The 22,778-nt window shown below is 37.3% G+C and overlaps 2 protein-coding genes and 1 long non-coding RNA gene across 22 annotated transcripts in view; 1 reads left to right on the top strand and 2 right to left on the bottom strand.

The window, feature by feature from the left end:
• The window catches only part of IL33 (interleukin 33), a 42,019-nt gene extending 26,399 nt beyond the window's left edge, over nucleotides 1-15,620 (top strand). The window contains exons 2-10 of one of the 15 annotated variants that reach the window (XR_014824943.1): nucleotides 790-894; nucleotides 2,556-2,662; nucleotides 8,130-8,255; nucleotides 8,814-8,957; nucleotides 10,108-10,215; nucleotides 10,800-10,850; nucleotides 11,733-11,830; nucleotides 13,505-13,925; nucleotides 14,087-15,620. Coding sequence is in view for 9 of the 15 variants with exons in the window: in XM_005660112.4 (XP_005660169.1) it covers nucleotides 2,566-2,662; nucleotides 8,130-8,255; nucleotides 8,814-8,957; nucleotides 10,108-10,215; nucleotides 10,800-10,850; nucleotides 11,733-11,830; nucleotides 13,505-13,711 (831 nt within the window). In the remaining 6 variants the exon portion in view is untranslated. 15 annotated transcript variants of the gene reach the window in all.
• Nucleotides 1-22,778, bottom strand: part of RANBP6 (RAN binding protein 6) — a 305,681-nt gene that overhangs the window by 196,796 nt on the left and 86,107 nt on the right. The window lies entirely within an intron of this gene.
• LOC146407033 (uncharacterized) lies at nucleotides 16,046-21,091 on the bottom strand. Its single transcript, XR_014822327.1, has 2 exons — nucleotides 21,040-21,091; nucleotides 16,046-20,411 (listed from the first exon to the last, which is right to left on the bottom strand). It is a non-coding gene; the product is annotated as an uncharacterized LOC146407033 (long non-coding RNA).

Raw genomic sequence — 22,778 nt, 5'->3', positions numbered from 1 at the left:
GTACTCTTTGATACAGCGTTCTGCCACTAGGAATTTATGTTACAAATGAACTTACAAAGGTTTACCAAGAATCAAACACAGATACACATGCACACACATACACACAGCTGTCAGTTGTGACACTGGTGATATAAGAAAAAAAAGAAAGAGAAAACCGGAAACAACCAAAGAGTTAGTCAATATAAGATTGCTTATGATATATTTACATGAATGAGTGCTATTTGTAATACTTCCTGTAAAAAGAATGATTCTAACATGTGGAAATGTTTATGATGTAGTATTAATTACATAATGAAAAAAAGCTTACAAAACAATATTTGCAGTATGATTCTACTTTTTAAAATAAAAAATAGACATGCATAGTATTTTTGCATTGAAAATAGAATGTCAGGATCTACAGCATACATGCTTTCTGGTCATTTATACATTTTCTAAGTGCACTTACCTCATCTTTATAACCTGCAAAAAAAATACTTAAAGTTTTCAACTTTCTGTAGAAAAGAGAAAGGCAATTAAATAATCTGTGTCCTGTTTTATAAAGTTATTGCTTTATAACTGAGCAATAAACATTACGTGGAATCCATGTCATAGAGGTTTTATAAAAATAAATGACTAACCGAGTATATAACTCATTGAAAGTGCTAAAGCTAGAACAATCTTAAAAGCTGTTTAGGATTTGGCCATGGGAATAAGATATGTTTCTACTCATTCTAACCCATTCAACTAGTTCTGTTGTTGCATTGCCTTATTCATCAAATGCTGTCACCCAGTGTTGCTTAAACCAAATAGGGGTATATAAAAGTAGAGTTGGAATATAACTGCATCAACTACTACCAAGTGCGGATGACAGGAAACCTCATTACTTGACAGCAACCCTTCATATTTATAACTTAGGTGAGTATTTGCCATATGTTATTAGAAAAAGCAGCAAAAAGGAACCAGTAATGCTTATATTTCCATATACTCTGTAATATTTCTGATTTAAAAATAAGATAATAAAGAGTAAATTTTAAGCTGAAAAAATGGTGAAAAGGGTGATGGTATTTTTTAAGCAAAAGATTTGTAGATAGTTTAAAGAAACTGCTTTGTTTTTTAGACTAGGATTAGAAAATATTTCTTGACTATGCTTTTGACTTATCATGTTATTCTTAAAAAGCAGCTTACTTTCTCTGTGCCAATGACTCCATTTTAAATGTGATTTTCAGTTTCTTACCTATCTTATATAACTCTGCAAGCTAATGTTGGTTTAGAGGAGAATTCCTCCAAGTGTGTTCTCACAAACCAGCTAGCTATTAGTGTTAACAGAGGAGCTTGAGGAGGTTACAAGATCAAAAAATTACTGAAAATAATTAGTTAAAGGTAGCCACAGTTCTTCAGTGAGGGACTGTCAACACCTTTACTATACTAATATGAATTCTGACTTCCCAAGAAGTGGAATACAGATTGAAACATTTCCTAGATTTATTTGAAAATACAACTTTTAAAAAATCTAGCAATGCAATTTTCATACTATCAGTAAAGAGTTACCTGAAGAACTGAAATATGCAGGAAACTATTTGAACTATTTTCTGTACAATTTAAAAGTTAACACAATAGGAGTTCACATCATGGCTGGGCAGAAACAAATCTGACTAGTATCCATGAGTACACAGGTTCAGTCCCTGACCTCACTCAGTGGGTTAAGAATCTGGCATTGCCATGAGCTGTGGTGTAGGTCACAGATGTGGCTTGGTTCTGGCATTGCTGTGGATGTGGGCAGGCCGGCAGCTACTGCTCTGACTGCTCTGATTTGACCCCTGGCCTGGGAACCTGCATATATCTCAGGTGTGGCCCTCCCCCCCAAAAATAAAGAAAGAAAAAGAATTTTTTTCATGAAACTGGCTGTAAATAGAACGGCTATGTGTAAGAATCTAGTTCGCAAAAGCAGAACCAGGACCAGAATCTACTCTCCTGATTTCCATCTTTATGCCGGAACTTCCTGACCCTGTTTTCTGTCTTCTCCCTCCAAATGTAGAAAGAAAATAATCAGAACTAGGAATTTAACTTCAAATGCTCAGGCAGTTGTCCATCTCCTTTAAAATAATAAATTTCATAATAATAGTATTTAACTTGTAAGCATAATGTGCGACAGTGCAGTTAGGTCATCATCGTGTGTTAACTTTTATTTATTTCTTTTTTCCTTTTTCTTCCTTTTTTTTTTTTTTTTTTTTTTTTTTTAGGGCCACACTCAAGGCATATGAAGGTTCCCAGGTTAGGGGTCGAATCGGAGCTGTAGCTGCCGGCCTACCCACAGCCACAGCAACGCAGTCTTAGAATTTCAATATCAATATTATCACTAACAATAAACCCACAGAGTAGAGTTTCTTTGCAGTTAATTTGTCCTCTGACTATATTCTGATTTAGATATATATTCAGAATACTATGTTCAAATTTTACTGAAATAATTATTTTCTCTATGTAGCTGTGTTATCGATTATACATTGGGCTATCTACAGTTGTTTTTGTTTGTTTTCAAGTTGAGACAAATGCACTAATGCTATATTTCAATCCAACAGAAGCCTGAAAATGAAGCCTGAAGTGAAGTATTCAACCACCAAAATTTCCACAGCAAAGATGAATAGCTCAGCCGGCAAAGTCTCGATAAAATCTCCCAAGTTGAGAAGTAAGGACTTAAGTCTTTCTGATTGTTTTATACACTATTTTTTTTAATCTATTACCAAACCCATATCATTCCAATGTTTATATATGCTTTACATATAAACCATATGTTTTGGTTTATAACCTTACCAAAAATTACTAAGAATACAAGAGCTGAAATTGAAAGATACAGCTCATAAGTGTGAAATAGAGGAGAGTTTCATTTTAACAGACTATATGGCCAACTTTTGCTTATTTGATATATCACAGAACAGGTGTGACTCAGATGATTTAAACCTGCTAATAGTGATGAACATAACCATTTTATTTATTTATTTTTGCTTTTCAGGGACACACCTGTGACATATGGAGGATCCCAGGCTAGAAGCTACTGATAGCCTATGCCACAGCCACAGCAATGCAGGATCTGAGACACATCTGCAACCTACACCACAGCTCACAGCAATAACCCGCTGAAGGAGGCCAGGGGTTGAACCCACATCCTCATGGATACTAGTCAGGTTCATTACTTCTGAACCACAATGGGAACTCCATGATAAACACAATTGTAGCTGTTCATATCAATCCCTTCTCTACCCATACCTCTTGCCACCAAGTCCCAAAACCTTTCCCCCAGATTAACTGACAAAATTTTAAACTTGCCCACTTCTATTCAACATTTATTAAGACCTTTGGTATATCAAGTTTGTGGTCTTGACTTGTGACTTCTGATAAAGGAGAAAATAACAAGTGAAGATATTTAAATAAACCAGGGTCCAAATAGAAAATAATTGACAAAATGATCCTCAAGTCTATCCAGTTGCAAACTCAAAGGATTTGGAATAAGATGAAGGGTAAAAAGTCAGGTAGTTGCCATAGCTTTAAGATGAAAGGGCTGCATACAACTTTGAGCCTTAAAATTACCTATCCTAGGAAAGAATTTTGCAAATTTATACCCATGTTTTTCACTTGAGAGCAGTAACACAAAAGAATTAACAGAGCTCTGTGGACCGTGAGAAAACAGAGGATGAGAAATGATGGTGGGGACTGGTACACCCTTGTTCTTTGAACTCCTCCCATCTCCCCAAACATTTTAGGCTGGAAGACAAGTCAGTGCTAAGGAATATCATTTCTGTCCTCCCTGAGGCTCTGGCCCACCCATGTTCTTCTTTTGTACGTAAGGAAACCAGTAATTTGACTGTGGTTTCTGAATTGCCAGGAAATCACAGCAAAGCTAGTCCCTTTTATTTATGTCTGAGTCAGAATGCTCCTTGCAAGAAGAGTGACTCATCAGAAGTGACTATATACCCCCAAATTGCTTCTTAATACAGAATGCATTCTCTTTGTACCCTAGGAAGTGTGGTCTCTCTATAGATTCTGGACTGAGGGAACAGTCTGGAGTATATACCAGAGTTGCTGGCATTGATGGAAAAAGAAAATGTAACCCCTCCTTTAAGGGAGCAGTGGCCCTAAGAGTTAATTTACACATTTAGAGAAATAATGGTAAAGATAATCCTCAAATCATGTCGCATTATTTTTACTGTTCCTTAACAGATTTTCTCTTCCAACAATATTGGCTCAGCTCAATACTAAAAGTATTGTTACTTAAACACTCCTGGCTAAAATTTTAGCAGATACTTGTGGTATGTGATAGGTACAAACCGCTTCTCAAAACTCAAGATGCAAGGAATGTCACATCTTCTTTTTCTAAATAAACTATTATGAGCCCTCAAGCAACAAAACAAGAAAGTTCATTTTAATTTCTTCTCCCCACTTAGGCTAACTGGATCTGACACAATCACAAAGTCACAAAACTCAGTATCCAACTGTTACAGGTGTCCATAAGTCAGGTACCATATGAGTTCTTGTCATCACCAGGGCATTTCACCTTTAGTACAGGACTTCATGAGCTTTAGGAAAGCCTCTCCCCAAACTCATTTCCTTCCCTATTTCCAGGAAGCTACTCCTCAGGGTCAGGCCATTCTCCTCTGCTACTTCCTCTGTCATATCCACCAACCCTGTCCCTGCCCTGAAATCCAGCTTCCTTATGGATCTATCCAGAAGACATAATCCAGGAGCCGTGGGGTGTATCCATCCAGGAGAAGTATATTTTTTTTTTTGGACTGAACAGTGTTATTGTTTTATAATTGAGGCAATATTTAAAAATTGGGAGATTTTACATAAAAATCTGAATATGTGGTTCCTCTCATAAAATCTGATGTTAAGTCATCAGCATATACAAAGTTGATTGAAGTCACTGGAGCAAGTAAGATGGCCCAGAAAGAACGTCTTGAATGAGAGGAAAAGGCAAAGGACAAAATTCTCAGGAACATCAACATTTTAGGAGCAGGCAGAGAAGGAAGATCTATCAGAGAAACACAGAAGAACTGATCAGAGGGAAACAAGGTGAATCTAAAGAGACTGCTGATACACCCAATAAGGGAAGAAGGGTTCAAAGAAGGATGCGGTCCCCAAGTCAAATGCCACAGACAGGTTAAAGGCAGCCAGCAGTGAGAAGAGACCTTGGTGAAATGAGTGTTTAAGGAAAAATGAAAGATGAAGTGATTTACTTCTGTAGGTCCTCTCAGCCACTGTCTGGCTCTCTCAGTGGCAGAACTACAACAAAATTTCCAGGTCTATCCCCACTTACCAGAAATGCCTGAGGGATTTTATCACCCTGTTGCTATGATGAAACTTATTAGAATTTGCTTAAAAGCCTTACAAAGACATTGCCCTCAGATATCAAGCAGGATGGAGACACAGGAAATTGCAATAGCCTTATCATAAGTTTGAGCTGACCCTCTGACCCTAATGGCACTATCTTCTACAGAGTTCCCATGGCCATGCCAGCTTTATGTGTTCAGGCCAAGAACTCAGCCCTCACACCTCAGTTTCCACTGCCTAGGACACCAAATTATACATTCTACCAAATCCTCGCAATGTAAAGTATTTTACATACTTCAAACACAGTCAGCCCCAATAAATACCCAGTGTTTGTCCACTAGATGCTGTCCTTTACATTCACATCTTTAAACCCAAATTCTCTTCTTCTACATCCACAATACTTCCTCAATATTATGACCCTCATATCTTACTATCCAAGATCAATATCTTGGTCCCCATACAGTCTGTAATATTAGACATACCTGTCATTTCCCCATGAGATGCTAGACATAAAGATAAGCATATTAGGAATGAGCATGCTAAGAGTATCATTTCATGTCTTTTAGCTCTCAAGAGACAATGTGATACAGTATAGTGGGAACTCTGACAGTTGGGTTTTGTTTTTCTTTTTTCTAAAGTAAGTGCCTGACTTAAGTTTTGGTTGCTGTGCTATCCACTTCAAGGTGGTACCCAGTTGAAAGACAGTTATCTTAAATAAACATATGATGAACCAGAAGACTAGATAACGAACCAGAAATCTTAGTTGATTTCCATATCTAGCAATTTGGACCACTATTTTTTTTTCCTCCCCACACTTTAAGTTCCTGCTTTTATATTTTAAATTCACCAATAAATAGGGAGCTCTTGATATCCTAAGCTCCTTCAACCTCAAAAAAAGCAGAACCCCAGTCCCATGAACTCTCTCTACCTGTGCTCTCTCTGTGATCCCAGATACACAGTGTAATTTTCAGGTTTTATAATTAATAAACCTCTACTTTTTTAGTTTCCTGATGGTTACTGCTGAAGGGTATCTTGCAATCATAATAACCACAAAGGCCAATCCGAACACAATATTGGTTATTGATATCAAACACAACATTGGTTATTGATGGCTAAGACTAGCACATAACATATAATTAATAATGTATTATATTAAATTAGTTGTCAGGAAACCAAATTTAATGTTGCCTATGGCACAATTTTGTAAATTATCTTTGAACCCTAACCCTAACCCTATATGTAAGATACCACAGCTGATATTTCTGAAATTGTAAAACAAAACAATATTGTGGAGTTCCAGAGTGGATGATTATGATAAAATAGTCTTGCCCAGCTCTGAAGTTGAATACACTTAAAGCTGTTAATCTGAATTGGAGGCAAGACATAGATAACTCAAAATAGCACCTAACAAAAGTTAATTCCACTTAACTTTAAAAAGCATATTAGGAAGGCAGATATTCTGGAGAGTAAAAAAAACAGATCAGAGAATGGATCTCAAAGTCACAAGTAATTATTTTCATTTTCTGAATTACTATGAATTGAAATTTAGCTATATTGTATAACTTGCTTGATAATTCATTTACTATAATGTTTAAAATTTAGATCTTATGACTCAGATTTAAAATTTTTCTTTCCTATTGAGCTCTGAAAAGCTTTTTATCATTTCCAAGTGGCAAATTTAATTTTTATTTGAAATGTTAATTTTTATTTGGATAAATAAGAATTATTGAATCAATTTTTTACTTCAACTGATTTTATTTCAGTTTGCATTTTATTAGTCTCTAAAATTGCTGTGTAGCATTTTCTTAGATGGAGGTAGATGGAAGAGGAGCTTTAATATTATACACATTTGAGTCACAACTTCTCACCAGACCTATAACCTTGGATAAGTGTCATGACTGCTAAGAACGTCAAGTGATCATCTATAAAATAAAAGAATCATACCTACCTTGCAACATTACTTGTAAAGGGTTAAATGAAAGAGTATGTAAAATTATCAGCACAGTGCTTGGCTTACTGTAGACATACTAATATTTGACAAGGGAACCAAAAATACTCAATGGAGAAAAGATAATCTCTTCAATAAATGGTGGTGGAAAAACTGGATAATCACATATAAAAGAATGAAACTTAACTCCTATCTACACCACACACAAAAATTAACTCACAGTGTATTAAAGACTTAAAGGTAAGACCTGAAACCATGAAACTCTTAGAAGAAAACACAGGCAAAAAGCTCCTTGACATAGGTTAGCTATTTTTAATGTCAATAAACTTTATAGACTACAGCTATCCCTCTAAAATTGTTAAAAAGCATATTTTAGATAAGTAGAAAAGATTATAGATTTCATATGACTGTAAGAGCTCCTCCTCAGGCAAAGATTGACATTTGTTGGATGTAGATCCATACTCCCTTATAACAATTTTGAAACCAAAATCTTTTCTAAAGACCTAAAGTTTCATAACTTGTTTGAGAGCAAAATACAACCTGAGCTCACTTGACAATTAAATCATAACCTGAATAAACATAAGATCTTTATTTATTCTACTTTATGAAAATCTTCCTATGTTTTAGTATAAAATTATTATTTTTTTATTACGAGGTGCTGCCCTAGTCCCTGATGGATATGCAAGCTATACACAACATATGCTCTACTCAACAATCTTAAAATCTAAAAATCTCTGAAATTTGAAATATAGCTGGCCCCAAGGATTCTGATAAGATACTGTAGATCTATAGTTGCTTTCTTATCCTGCTATATTCAGGGTTTGTAAAAGGATAAAGATGGATGAAATGAAATGATATCACAATTTTTTTAATTGCTTAGAATCCCAACAGAAGGCTAAAGAAGTCTGTCAGATGTACTTTATGCAGCTTCGCTCTGGCCTTATCATAGAAAAGAAGGCCTGTTACTTTGGGAAAGAAACCACCAAAAGGCATTCACCAACAAAAGGTAAGGAGAAACTATGCATTTTCTGATAATTTTTCAACATAGTGTTGGGCTTCCATTTGCCTTCATATACCACCTCAAGATATATATATTTTTTCCTCACCCAAATTCCTCCTGTAAAAGTGTAAAGATGATGAACTATTTTTTAGCCATTTTCAAAATGGCATATAAAGAGTTTTTAATAGCATGGGATAAGTGGTTATGTTATAAATATTAAGTGAAAATAGAGGATACAAAATTATAAATATATTTACATATTTATAAAGGTTTTTTTCTTTTATTTCAACGAAGTAAACTAAAATGTTAATAGGGTTGCCTTTGGGGTGTGGAGACCACTGGGTGACTAGTTTTCTCCTGCCTGGATTCCAACAGATGTGCCCTAATGGGATATAAGTGTGTAGGAGATGCTGACCCCTTCAGATTCTGTGGTGGCTGAAGTCCTGGGGCCAGTCAACACTGTCGACAAGCAGCCTTGACTGGAAATCCAGTCAAAGAGGAGATAAGGGACGGGTCTTCATAGAGTACTGACAGTCCACTCCTATCCCCACCCTTGTCCTGCAGGTAAAAAATGCAAAAAGCAACCTCTGGTACTTGCTGCCTGTCAGCAGCAACTAGGACACCTTGAACGGTCTGTGGAGGGCTTCACCTTTACTAATACTATGGTCCAGAAATATACCACAGCAACTAATCTTCTAAGTATCAAAGGTAAGACTGCTCACAGGGGTGGTATGAGGGTAAGGAGGGAAGTAAAACACAGGACCCGGGTAAGTGCCACAACTGGAAGCAGCCCCAAGTCTCCAACTTTGTGTATATCAGAAACTTCTGTCCACTTGCTGTTGATATGCCCACATAGCGGTATTCAAACTAGGTACAGGGTAGTTACTCTAACAATGTATATGCATTCTATAGTTAGAAATCTACTATAATTTTGAAATGCTTGCCGTGGAATAGAATCTCATATATATTATTCCTGGGAAGAATACATCATCCTTTAGGAGAAAAAACCACATTATCTACCCAAACTTCAACGATTTGACAATGAAAGAAAAGGAAGAGCTATTATATTTTTAAATTTCAACTTGAATATTCTAAATAGTTTTTAATGGTTTTTAAATCATATCACCTAATTGTGCAAATAAATTTAATATTTAATATTCTTTTTAATATTTTATTTTCTTGCACATAAGTCTATACTTAAGGAAAATATAGTGATTTTTTTTCCTCTAGGACCTATACATGTAGTCCCTATATCTTCTCCAGTTTACCCCAGCACAGTGTAGAAATACTATCATTTTCTACATATACCAGTACATCTTCAAAAAAATTGAGAGTATTGCTTTAAGTGTCTCTGTTATTTAGCCAGAGGACAGAATGAGGTTCACACCTGCATTCTTCAGGACTGCTGGAAGTCTCTGAGTAACTCTATGCTTTGCAACTGGGAATTCACTTATCCATGTCTATCAAAATATAGTTCCTTCTTGCCCGTAGTTCTCCCTAGACCATGAGGAGCCAAGAAATGGAGGTTTCCTCGGGCAAGGGTCTATCATTTTCCCACTTCTTTCTTCCCACCAAACCCTCCCATAAGCACACTAACATAGCTTCCCATGGCCTTCATGCAGGAGGCTAGCATTTTTTAATCCCATTCAGGTGGCCCACCTCAGCCTTTGAGCTACATTAAACTTGTGCCAAAGGCTTTCATCTATTGAATAGTAATGGACAAAGTGAAGCTATATTGCAAAAACAAACAAAAAAACACAATCCATTGAGGAGGTTTTTTTTTTTCTTTATTTCTAAAAGATTGTTCAGGGAAATAAGTTTTTTGAATTCTTAATAATAAGATTTTTACTTGTTACAGAACATTCTGCTTCTCTCAGTACATATAACGATCAATACATTACTTTTGCTTTTGAGGATGGAAGTTATGAGATCTATGTTGAAGACTTGAGAAAAGACCAAGAGAAAGGTACAACATTTCCTATTGTCTATAATGATATAATGATGACTAGTAAGGTTAAAAAAATAAATTTACCAAACCATAAACAATAGATTAACTCAGTCATGGCAAATAGATTTCATGCTGCATGCTAACTCCAACACACTGGCAGTGGATGCTTGAATACCACTGTACTGAAGGAGATTCAGAAGCTTATTCAGAGTTCATCAGGGAAGAATGATATATTGAGAAGTGGTATCTGTTGTGAAATATGGAAGGAGGTACCACACATATTGGCTGTCACTAAATTACCCTACCAGGTCTTTCCAGTCTTCTCAATATCACCAAACTACAACCTCCAGTAAAAGAATATACCAATGCTATGAGCAATATTTTTAATATTTTAATACCAATATTGTTTGATAATTCCTCAGAACATATTTATACATTTTAAGACCTTACACAAAATCACAGAAGTTTTGCTTTTACTAATACATAATAAAAGAGCATGTTTTCTGATGTGTTATATATATATATATATATATATACATATATATTGAAACTATCTGATAAAACTGTATCTCACCAAAGGGATTTTACCCATTCTCTTTCAGATAAGGTGTTACTCCGTTACTATGATTCCCAAATCCCCTCAAGTGAAACAGGTAATTGGGAAGGCTGGGTAGATCTGGTGCTTGAATTTTTAAATTTAGGGTAAAGACAAATGCAAAAATGCTCCATGGGAAAGGAAAGCAGTCTAAGAAGTTTCTCCCTGACCTAAGCTCATGATAAAAATCTTAGATTTTAGATTTTAAAAGGATTTACTCCATTTTATCCATTTTCAGTTTAGTAATTAGGATAAAGGTTTGGTTACATTTAAGAGAAATTCAGAATAATAGTGGTTTAGGTTACACAAATTTTTATTTCTGTCTTAGCCAGGGCTGGAATGACAGTTCTGCTCAACAAGTTGCCAAGCGAATCAACTCCTTTCCTCTTTCTAGCTCTGCCAACATACACGTGGTTCAAGATTTCTTGCCATCATGACAATGTCCAATCAGTAGTACAGAGGAAAACATATGCATGAATTCTCTTTCTTTTTAAAGACACAAAATGGAACTTGCACCTGACAATTCCACTCACCTCACCTTAGAACTTAGACAACATTGCTACACTCAGCTACAAGAAGGCAGGCTGGGAAATGTTCTATTATCACACTAAAAGAGAAAGAAATTGGATTTGGGGGAACAACTACCAGTGGCTTTCTATGTAGATAGAGAAGCTGATACCCAGAGCAACATCCATTTGAGTCACAATTCTGCAATTAAAAAGCATATAAGAAGATTAACCCTCCTCCTAAGGGGATTTAGAATTACTACTGTCCAATGACTCTTTAGTTTCATTTGGGTACAAATATTTCTAAGAGACATGTTAGTGAAAGAAGCAGTTGTTTTACGTGCACCTTGGACTCTTTTCTCAGTGTTAAATTGACTTAAATTAAAATGGGTTATAATTCTTAACTTTATAATCTGCACTTTTTAAATTGCAAGATGGTGGTGGTGATCATCGGAAATTAATGGTAAACCTGAGCCCCACAAAAGACAAAGATTTCTTGCTGCATGCCAACAGTAAGGAGCATTCTGTGGAGGTAATGGAAATATGTACCTAATTGTCATGACTTGACTCTACCCAGCTGTGAAGATTTGGGTATTTGAGGTATTTTGAAGAAGTTTTGGGTAGATTTGGGTATTTGAGGTATTTTGAAGAAGAAGTTTTATCTATACTAGTGTACATAAAACAAAATGCTTACTATCAATAACTTGCTTCTAGAGTAGGGAAGGAAGGGAAATTAGCATGTATAGCCCTGCTATTTAAAGTCTGCTCTCTGCTAGCAGTATGGCCTTACCTGGGAGCTTATTAGAAATGTAGGCTTTCAGGCTCCCTTTCAACTGACTCAGAATCAGCATTTTAATACATCTCCAGAGAATTCATATGTACATTAAAATATTGGAAACACTGCTACACAGAATGATCTCAAATCCTTTCTATTTGGCTTTAGGAACTACTATGTTCTTCCAGGATGTATTTCCTCATAAAATATAATTTTCTTGAGCAAATGCAAAAGTAGTTTTATACTCTGAGATTGCTAAAGGGTGGGTCATAAACATTTCCATATGCCAAGATATATAGATAGCATAACAATCTACATTCTAATCATAGGATTCACTATTGTCTTCTTCAGTTAGTAAATAGCAGTATTATATTGCTCATAATGAAGCTTTACAAATATCCTAAGGAACAAGCAAGTCAAAACTGTGCACAATAATGGAAACATGAGAGTATAATATAGAAGGTAAATTATATAAATTCACAGATTATAAAGCTAACTAATATAGCCATGCAAGGTATCAACAAAACAATGGATGGTAACAGGCATCTCTTTTAAAAAAAAAAATCCTAGGGAGTTCCCATTGTGGCACAGCAGAAATGAATCTGACTAGCATCCATGAAGACGTGGGTTCGATTCCCTGGTCTCGCTCAGTGGGTTAAGGATTTTGCATTGCCATTACCTGTGGTGTATGTCACAGACATGGCTCAGATACCGTGTTGCCGTGGCTGTGGCTGTGGCTGGCAGCTACAGTCTGATTTGACCCCTAGCCTGGAAACATACACATGTCGCAGGTGTGGCCCTAAAAAGCAAAAAAAAAAAAGCTAAGTGTATATAATGCTGTTTGGCATACGTAACTACTCAATAATAAGAGTTTACCCCTTACTGAGCTCTATCATACACCAAGCAGTGGGCTAAATGTTTTTACAAGCACTATCTCATGTAATTCTCACAGTAACTCTTATGACATTATTATATTGGTTAGGTTTGCCATGTAACAAACCATCTCCAACACTTAGTGTCTTAAAATAATAATCATTTATATCACTCACATATCTGTGAGTAAGTTGGAGGCTGACTAATTTAGAAGACAGGTAGACTAAAATTGAGGCTTGAATGGTAAAGCAAAGAGCCCAGGTCTTGGAGATAGTACATGGCAAAGAGGGGTACAAATGGAGAACAACTGCATCCAGATCCAGTTATTCTAAGCCATCATGTCTCTCAAAATATACTATCAGTAAATCAAATCAAATCTCCCCACTTCGGCTCTCTGCTCACTTCTTTCCCGCCTTCTATTCCCTACTCGGTAATCAGGATTGTTATAAATATCAAGTGATGAATAATTATTCTCCTTTAGTTTCCAACACAGGGATGTAAAGTTGATTCTGGACTTCCCACTCACATATTGGTTACTTTCTCTCTTATTTTCCTCAGCTACAAAAATGTGAAAACCCACTGCCAGAACAGGCCTTCTTTGTCCTTCATGAGCAGCCCTCCAAATGTGTTTCATTTGAATGTAAGAGCCATCCTGGAGTGTTTCTAGGAGTAAAGAATAACCAGCTAGCTCTAATCAAACTAGGGGAACACCCTGAGGATTCAAATAGAGAGAATACCACATTTAAGCTCTCAAACTTAATGTGACAGAAAGCTGTGGATCTTGGATTGAGTAGCCAAAATAGCTATCATTGGAGAAAGGATGAGAGGTAAAGAAAGAGACAGATAACATTTAAGGGAAATATAATGTTTGGTATACTCTGTAATGTTTTCCTTATTATGTATAAAAATATTATTTTGTAATCCTTTAGTTCTGTTTTTTATTTTCCTCTGTATCACTGCATATTCAATACAAGTATTAGTATATTAAATAGCATATCAGTAAAGAGACTCACTAAGATTATGAAGATATACAGCCTAACTTTTATTTTTTCTATTTTCAGTCCAGAAATAATTTCATATTTAGAGCTGAGACCTCTGGAGAGAAGCAAGGGCCTTATCCTCAGTCTCACTTTACGTAAGGATCCATTTTAAAGAGCTGCATAGGGACATAATTTTCCCTGGTTCCAAACAATAGCCTCAAACACTAGAGTTGCTAATAAAAAGATAATTGGAAATTACACAGATTGAACACTTCACAACTGGAATCAAAGACCAAGTTTGTAAATACTTGAAACTTCAGATGCCTATATGGCTAGGCAGGTAATAATTTAGGAAAATTATTTAAAAATTAGGAAAAATAAATCAAGTATTTTAGAAGTTAATAATTTCACCTTTACTCATCTTTTAATCCTGATTTTTACAGACTGAGTTAACTTTAAGCAAGGCACTCTTATGTTAGAAAGTGAATAAATTCCAGTGAAATTGTTAGGAATATCTAACAAATTAGAATTTCTTTTAAAGCACTGAGCCACAACACATGTTCGGGTACCTAAGCACCATGGGATCCAAGTACCATGGTGGCGGGAGGGGGTGTGTTGCAGAAGTCATCTAATCTAACCTACCAAGCCTAGAGGGACACAGGATTAAAATTGCAATTTCAATAACCAACTGTCCCTCATGTTTATGGCATACCATGTTCTTTTGACCCTGGCTTCCAGGGATCTATGACTTGATATACTCATCACCTTGGACGGAATTTCCTCTAATCCTTTCCTCCTACGTGTGCACAAGTCCTTTTGTTGTTCAAATTCCCAATGACCCTGCTTACTATGGAATATTCATTTGACTTACGGTCCTTCTCCATTTCATTTGACCCACTGTGGTACACATTACATTTGTACCCTGTGAGCTTCACTTCCACATCACCTGACCTCTGGATGTTAACATCTTTATTCTGCTTTGGCTGCCTTATGCTATAAACTTACAGATGGCAATGTTCTTTATTAAACATCTTCATATTTTATTGTTACTAAGATACCTAACATTTGTACTAAAGCATATAATAACATTTTTCAGCTACTAAATAGCTTTTGCTTATTTTTAAACCTTAGCAGAATTCCCTTGTGACACAGCAGGTTAAGTATCTGACACTGTCACAGCAGCAGCCCAGGTCGTTGCTGTGGTACAGGTTTGATCCCTGGCCTGGGAAATTCCACATGCCACAGACACAGCCAAAAAAAACAAAAACAAAAACAAAAATCCTTAGCAATTTCTCCTTAAATTGTTCATAGGCATAATACTAATAATAAATGATAAACATAATAACAGACTGCTTATAAAATATAATTTTTTTGGAAAGTATAGGCCTTTTAGTTTTTAATTTGTTGAGATATACTGAATATAACTGTTGGTGAAACATAAAATAAAAGGGCCTGAGAATCACTATAGGAGGACAAACAATTGTAGAAAAAATATGTCTTTGTTTCATTGCTTTGTCAATAATTTTACTATAGAGACAAAAATAAAAGCTGAATCTATATAATTCTCTCTGAAAAATACTAAGTGTTGACCATATGTATCTGTATGATATACTTAAAATGATTATTACAAAGTAACCAAATATATCCAATGCACATTGTTTATATTCTTGAATAAACTGTATTTTTCAAAAGTATGTGAGACCATAATGATTTTATCATAAAATGATGCAATATTATGAAATTCTTAAGTAAAAGAAAGCATACCCCAATCCATCAATGTCAGCAAATGGGGTAGGTCATTTGCCTAATATTCTTGGTGCCTTAAAATTACATAAGATTTTTTCAGAGAAGAGATTGTGTCTTTTTCACCATTATACTCCCAGTGTCCATCATGCACCAGCATAAAGGAGATATTCAGTGACTTTTACCCCAAATCAAAGAGCCAACATATACTTGCATCAGAACTTTAAACTGACTCCTTATTTATATATCTTTCAACCTGGTTATCTTATAAAACATGTTTAAATTTCCTTTAAAAAATACTTTCCACTATCACCATAGTATTATTTGATTAAAATATTCAAATATGCGGTGGCTCTTTGTCACTTACTTGCACGTGTTTTTTGTTTGTTTGTTTGTTTATTTTATTTATTTTTTCCCACTGTACAGCAAGGGGATCAAGTTTTCCTTACATGTATACATTTTTTTTCCCCACTCTTTGTTCTGTTGCAATATGAGTATCTGGACATAGTTCTCAATGCTACTCAGCAGGATCTCCTTGTACATCTATTCCAAGTTGTGTCTGATAAGCCCAAGCTCCCGATCCCTCCCACTCCCTCTCTCTCCCATCAGGCAGCCACAAGTCTATTTTCCAAGTCCATGATTTTCTTTTCTGAGGAGATGTTCATTTGTGCTAGATATTAGATTCTAGCTATAAGTGATATCATATGGTATTTGTCTTTGTCTTTCTGACTCATTTCACTCAGTGTGAGATTCTCTAGTTCCATCCAGGTTGCTGCAAATGGCATTATGTCATTCTTTTTTGTGGCTGAGTAGTATTCCATTGTGTATATATACCACCTCTTCCGAATCCAATCATCTGTTGATGGACATTTAGGTTGTTTCCATGTCCTGGCTATTGTGAATAATGCTACTTGCACATGTTTTGATGGTCTCTAAGACACATTACCTGAAGGAACTTGCCCATTTCATTGTACCAGAAATGGACAATTATGTTAAAACTTTCTTTTCCCTAATTTTATTTATATTCTTTACATTTTTATGTATTTATTGTATACCTTAAAATATTGAGAAAACTTTGTTTCAATGAGTAAAGTGACTTAGAGATGGAAAAAAAGCTAAGAAAGTTGAAATTTGGAGAATTTGGGAAAGAAATTTGCTAATTTAATTAGAATGCAACAGCGTCTAAAAGGATTAATTCACAATCCCATATCTGCAGAACAAAACAATCCAAAAACCAGCCCCAACTTCAAACTTTGTGCCTCATACTGAGTAATCGAATAGATAGAAAAATCTTCAACTGAGATACTAGAGCGAGGATGGGGACAGGCTTGTCCTAAAGTTCCTTCTCTCCTCATGCAATCACTTCTATAGCCCAGATATCTAATCTTCTAGCAGATACTCCTTAAATACATGCCATGTATACTGGATGCATCAATTAGCTACTTCCTATTGAGGTGCCAAGATGACAAAACACTTGCCCAAGTCCAATTATAGTCCCTAATCCAGAGGATACTCCCATAAATAGAATGCAAGAATCGCTCCCCAGCATATTAAGAACATAGGCTTAGTTTACTGCTTATTGGCTATGCAACTTTAGCAAATTATATAACCTTGCTCAGTCTCAACTTATCCACTGCAAAATGATGAGATACAAAACATTACAGTTGTTTACTTAATATCTATCACCATCACCCCTGCTTTCCTACCAACAGAACAACCTCATTTTATACTGGGCAGCAAGAAGCCCAACTAAAAATTCACTCTTTCCCAGACTCCCACACAGTAACGTGGTAACCATTTGACATTCTTCTGGGCAATACAATATAGACAGTATAATGGTTTGAGAAAAAAATTTTTTAAGGGGATATATTCAGCTTGCATGTCCTTTTTCAGTCTTTTACCCTCTCCCCTTCTTCCTACCTAGACCATATATATGAGGCTGAATGCAGAGCAGAAAACTTCTGACCATGAGGTAATACACAAGGGGACAAAGGCTTACACATTAAAAGCGGTAGGTGGGAAAAAAAATGGGAGAACACTAGTATAAAGAACAATATTGGTGTTCTGCTCAAATCTCCTCAGATTCCTTTATACTGAATTCTATGATAATATTTATGGGTATACTACATAATCAGACCACCAGCCATTGCCACAACTTCTGTGTGCTTTCAATATCCAGCATTTGCAACTCTCCTTACAGAGACTGCCCTTACAGTACTGATGTTGCTGTGCTCTCTTGCACAGAAAGATCAGTTTCTACGAGTTTGCATTCCTTCCATAAGCCTCACAAAGATTTTGAAAGCCCACCTCCCTTTTTTTGGGTGAAAAAAATTTAGTTTTCACTCAAAATTTCCCCTATAGGATTCTAGTGGAAGTCACCCTCTGCTGGACTTCAATATGAGATCACCTTCTTGCTCAGATTTCTGTTCATTCCTGGTCTGCCCAACTCCCTCAAGAAGTCTTTCTTGGGAATATTTCCTTAGTAAGTCACATGCTAATAAATCCCTTAATCAGGGTCTGTTTCTGGGGAACCTAATGTAAGAGACCAGGTCACATGCGACGAATTTTTGCTGTCATGCTAGCTTTATAGCATTAACTGCAGACTTTCTTGTTGAGAGAGAAAAATAAATCTATGTCTGCATAAGCTAATGAGCCTTCTGTTGAATGTGGCTTAAAGCAAACATCCATAGAAGAGATGAAGTTAACACCCGTTCTTAGGACAGTGATAAGAACTGCCTTGCACATTGCAAGCATCTATGAATGTTAGCTTAGAAATACAGGTAAACCTAAAAACAAGGTTTGTAAGATATAATGAGAACACAGAAAGGCACAATCAAATCTCTCCATGACTTTTAAGAAAAACCCTATAAGCGATAGTGTGTGTGTGTGTGTGTGTGTGTGTGTGTGTGTGTGTGTGTTTAGGGGGTAGTGATCAGAATGGATAAGCTCTGACAGCTATAGAAGTAATCCACTAAGTTCATAGGTGCTTATTTGATCACATTTTTTTTTAATGGTTGTACCTGTAGCAATATGGAAGTTCCTGGGCTAGGGGTCAAATCCGAGCTACAGCTGAGGCCTTTGCCTCAGCCATGACAACACCAGATCTGGGCCACATCTGCAATCTATGCCACAGCTTACAGCAACACCTGATCCTTAATTCACTGAGCAAGGCCAGGGATCAAACCCACATCCTCAGAGAGACAAAGCTGCATCCTTAACCTGCTGAGCCACAATAGGAACTCTACTTTTTGTTTCTCTTTGTCCTTTGTCTTTTTAGGGCCGCACCTGCAGCATATGGAGGTTCCCCAGGCCAGGGGTCAAATCAGAGTTGTAGCTGTCAGCCTACACCACAGCCACAGCAACACAGGATCCAAGCCGTGTCTGAGACCGACACCACAGCTCATGGCAATGCCAATCTTAGCCCACTAAGCAAGGCCAGGGATCAAATCCAAGTCCTCATGGATACCAGTCAGATTCATTAACCACTGAGCCATGATGGGAACTCCAGGAACTCCACATTTCTTAACCTACAAATAAGTTAAGTAGTCTTTCACATGTATCAAATATTACAGAATAAATATAAAAAGATTTAATAGTAAAAATTAAAGAATGACCCATATTATTTCAAAAGATTGTTGGATAAGAGTATAGATGTTTCAAGATATAAAAATGTGATAACTAAAAATTATGTAATAATAAGATTAAATAGATCAGGAGGCAGTTCAAGGTGGCAGAGGAGTAAGACATTGCACTTTCCTTCTCCCACAAACACATCAAAAAAACACATCTACATGTAAAACAGTTCATACAGAACATCTACTGAATGCTGGCAAAAGAACTTAAACCTCCAAAAAGGGCAAGAAACTCTTGACATAACTGTAACTGGGTAGAACAAAAGAAAAAAGAGAGAGAGAGAGACTGAGAAAAGGAATCAGGATGGGACTAGCATTCCTGAGAGGGAGCTGTGAAGGAGAAAAGGAACCTACACCCTGGGAAGTCACCTAACTGATGGGGAGATCAGCCAAGATGGAGGGACCTCAGTGTTGCCAAGAAAAGCACAGTAGATGAGCTGAGGAGGGAAAAGTAGAGTGAGAGCCGCACAGATCATCTGAACCACCGGCCCTGGCCACCACAGCCTGAGATGCTCAGGTGTGTCTGGGTGCTGAGACTCAAGCTCTGGAGGTCAGGCCTGGGGAGAGGACTAGGCTTTGCTGTGTGGGGACAGCCTAAGGGACTAAGGAGTGCTGTGCCTTGGGCAGGGGAGCAGTGTGCTACAGGCTGGGGAGTGAAACAACAAGGCAGAGGGAACCTGGGAGAAGGTCTGGGTGTTAGGAGAAGCAAGGTGCCATTGTTGAGGAGGGTGAGAGGAGGAGGGGTGGACCGCCATAGGAATCTCCCTGTGTATCCAAGTGCGGGCTCTCAGATGGTGGGGCACCTCTGGTGCAGGCTTCAGGTGGCAAGAAGCCACTGGCTTGCACTAGAGGAGACTGGGAGCTTCTTGTGCAGGCTATGGATGGCTGGGCACCTCTTGTGTGGGCTAAGGGCAGCAGGGGGCTAAATGCAACATGGTGCCTCTTGCATGATCTACAGGCAGCAGGGAAGGACCATTGAAATCATCTCAGAGACCAGAGGGAGGCAAGGGCTGCCACCACCGGGGGCCTGTGAGTGGGCTCCACCTGTGGCCCCAGTCACCTCAGGGTTTGGCAGACCCTTGATCACTGTCCCTTCCAAGGAACCTATACCTAGGAGCAGCTGGTGCAGCACCTCCTGTGGGGGCCAAGTGGGAAGAGGTGCTTCTTGCATGGTCTATAGGTGGCAGGGGCAAACTACTGCAATTATCTCTGACTCCAGAGGTGGGCGTGGCCCACCACCACTAGGGGTCCCTGTACAGGCACCACTTGCAGCTCCAATCACCTCAAGGGCACCACAGAGGAGGGCACTGTGACTGAACACTCTCGACCCCTGGGAGCACACTGGCCCTGCTGCTGTCACTGCCCAACACTCTGGGCAGAGCCTACATGCTTGATCTCTGTCACTTCCAGGATCCTGCAACTAGGAGAAGCCTGGGCAGCATCTCCTGTATGAACTAAGTGAGATAGTGTGCTTTTTGTGTGGTCTGCAGGTGGCAGGGGCAAACCACCACAGCTATCACTGACTCCAGAGGTAGGCATGGCCTGCTCCCACTGGGGTCCCTGAACAGGCAGGACTTGCAGCTCCAATCACCTCAGAGAAGGGCACTGCAATTGAACACTACCTGTTGTTTCTCTCACTCCTCTGGGAACTCACACACCCTGCTGCTGCCACTGCCAAATGCTCTGGGTACCTTGTAAATCTGCCTAGGCTCACTACCACTTCCCAAGGCCCTGAAACTAGGAGTAGCCTGTACCACCTTCCTGCACATCCTTGCTGTTGTTAAGACCCCAGCAACCAGACACTGACGACTAGCCTTACCCATTACCTCCTTCTCCCTGGAAACACACTCAGCACCCTGAGGATAATAGCCTGCTCACACCGAAGAAAGAGACAGCAAATATTCAAACTCCCATGCCAAAAATAAATAGTAATCCCCCACAAAATACAAAGGGGTGCTCTTGCATAGAAGTAGCCGTCCAAGATGACAGTTTGGTTTCCCTAAACTCACAGAAAAAGAAAAACATAAGCAAGATGAAGAAGCTCAGAAACCATTCCCAGTTAAAGGAACAGAATTCACATGAAGCAGCAAACAATGAAACAGACCTCTGCAGTCTGACAGACACTGAGTTCAAAAGGGAGGTAGTGAAAATCCTGAAGGAATTAAGGCTTAATACCAAGGAATTAAGAGCAGATATGAACAGTAATGCAGATTCCTGTAGAAGGTACTAGAAAATATAAGGAAGAACATAGAAAAATTAGAAAATTCATTAGCAGAAATGCAAACTGAGCTAAAGATACTAAAGAGCAGAATGAATAATGCAGAGGAACGAATTAGTGACTTTGAAGATATAATAAAGGAAATCACCCAATTAGGACAGCAGACAGAAAACGAAATGAAAAAACACGAAAGCAATATAAGCGATATATGGGATAATATAAAGCGGGCAATCTATGCATAATAAGAATTCCAGGAGGAGAAGAAAAAGAAAAGGGGATTGAAAATATATTCGGCAAAATAAATAAATAAATAAATAAATAAATAAAATATATTTGAGGAAATTATGTCTGAAAAATTTACAAATCTAAAGGAAACTGATATCAAGATAAAGGAAGCACAGAAGGCCCCAAACAAGTTGAATCCAAATAGGACCACACCAAGACATATTATATTAAAAATGGCAAAAGTTTAAGAGGGGATTCTAAAGGCAGCAAGAGAAAAACAAAGCATTAATTATAAGGGAACCCCCATAAGGTTATCAGCTAAATTCTCAACAGAAACACTATAGGCCAGAAGGGAGTGGCAAGACATATTTAAAGTTCTGAAAGGAAAAAATGTGCAGCCTAGAATACTCTATCCAGCAAGAATATTATTTAAAATAGAAGGGGAAATAAAGAATTTCTCCAACAAACAAAAGCTAAAAGAGTACGGCAATACAAAACCCATTCTAAAAGAAATGGTGAAAGGGCTTCTCTAAATAAAAAAAGAAGTAAAAATTAGTAGGATGGAGGAAACCACAATTGGAAAGCAATCACTTAAATAAGCCAGCATACACATCTAAAAGAAGAAGAAGGAGAAAAAAAAAAAATCTCTTGTGAAAACAATGATAAACACGAGGAACATCAAAAGGACAAACATGAAGATGTTAAAAAAAAGACTTCAAAATCACAGAATATAGGGAAGGAATGTAAGAAAATATAGAATCTTTTTTTTTAATAATGTGTTTGAGCCTATATGACTCTCAGGCTAAAGCAAGAAGATACAGAAAGGGGTTAATGTACTTAAAAAACAGGGCAACCACAAATCAAAACCAAACATTACATTCACAAAAACTAAAAAGAAAAGTACTCAAGCATAAAATAAGTGGAAATCATCCAATCAAAAAAAAAAAAGAAAGAAAGAAAGAAAGGAAGAAAGGAGAAACATAGGATCTACTGGAAAACAAGGTTTAAAATGGCAATAAATACATATCTATCAA

This window comes from Sus scrofa, chromosome 1 (genome assembly GCF_054392235.1).
Source record: "Sus scrofa isolate SSC_HxYL_T2T_F1_AM1 chromosome 1, Sscrofa_HxYL_maternal_Yorkshire_Landrace_v2.0, whole genome shotgun sequence".
In the NCBI taxonomy this organism is placed as follows: Eukaryota; Metazoa; Chordata; class Mammalia; order Artiodactyla; family Suidae; genus Sus; species Sus scrofa.
Note: the sequence above shows the minus strand (reverse complement) of the source record. Positions and strands in the feature narration are given on the sequence as shown.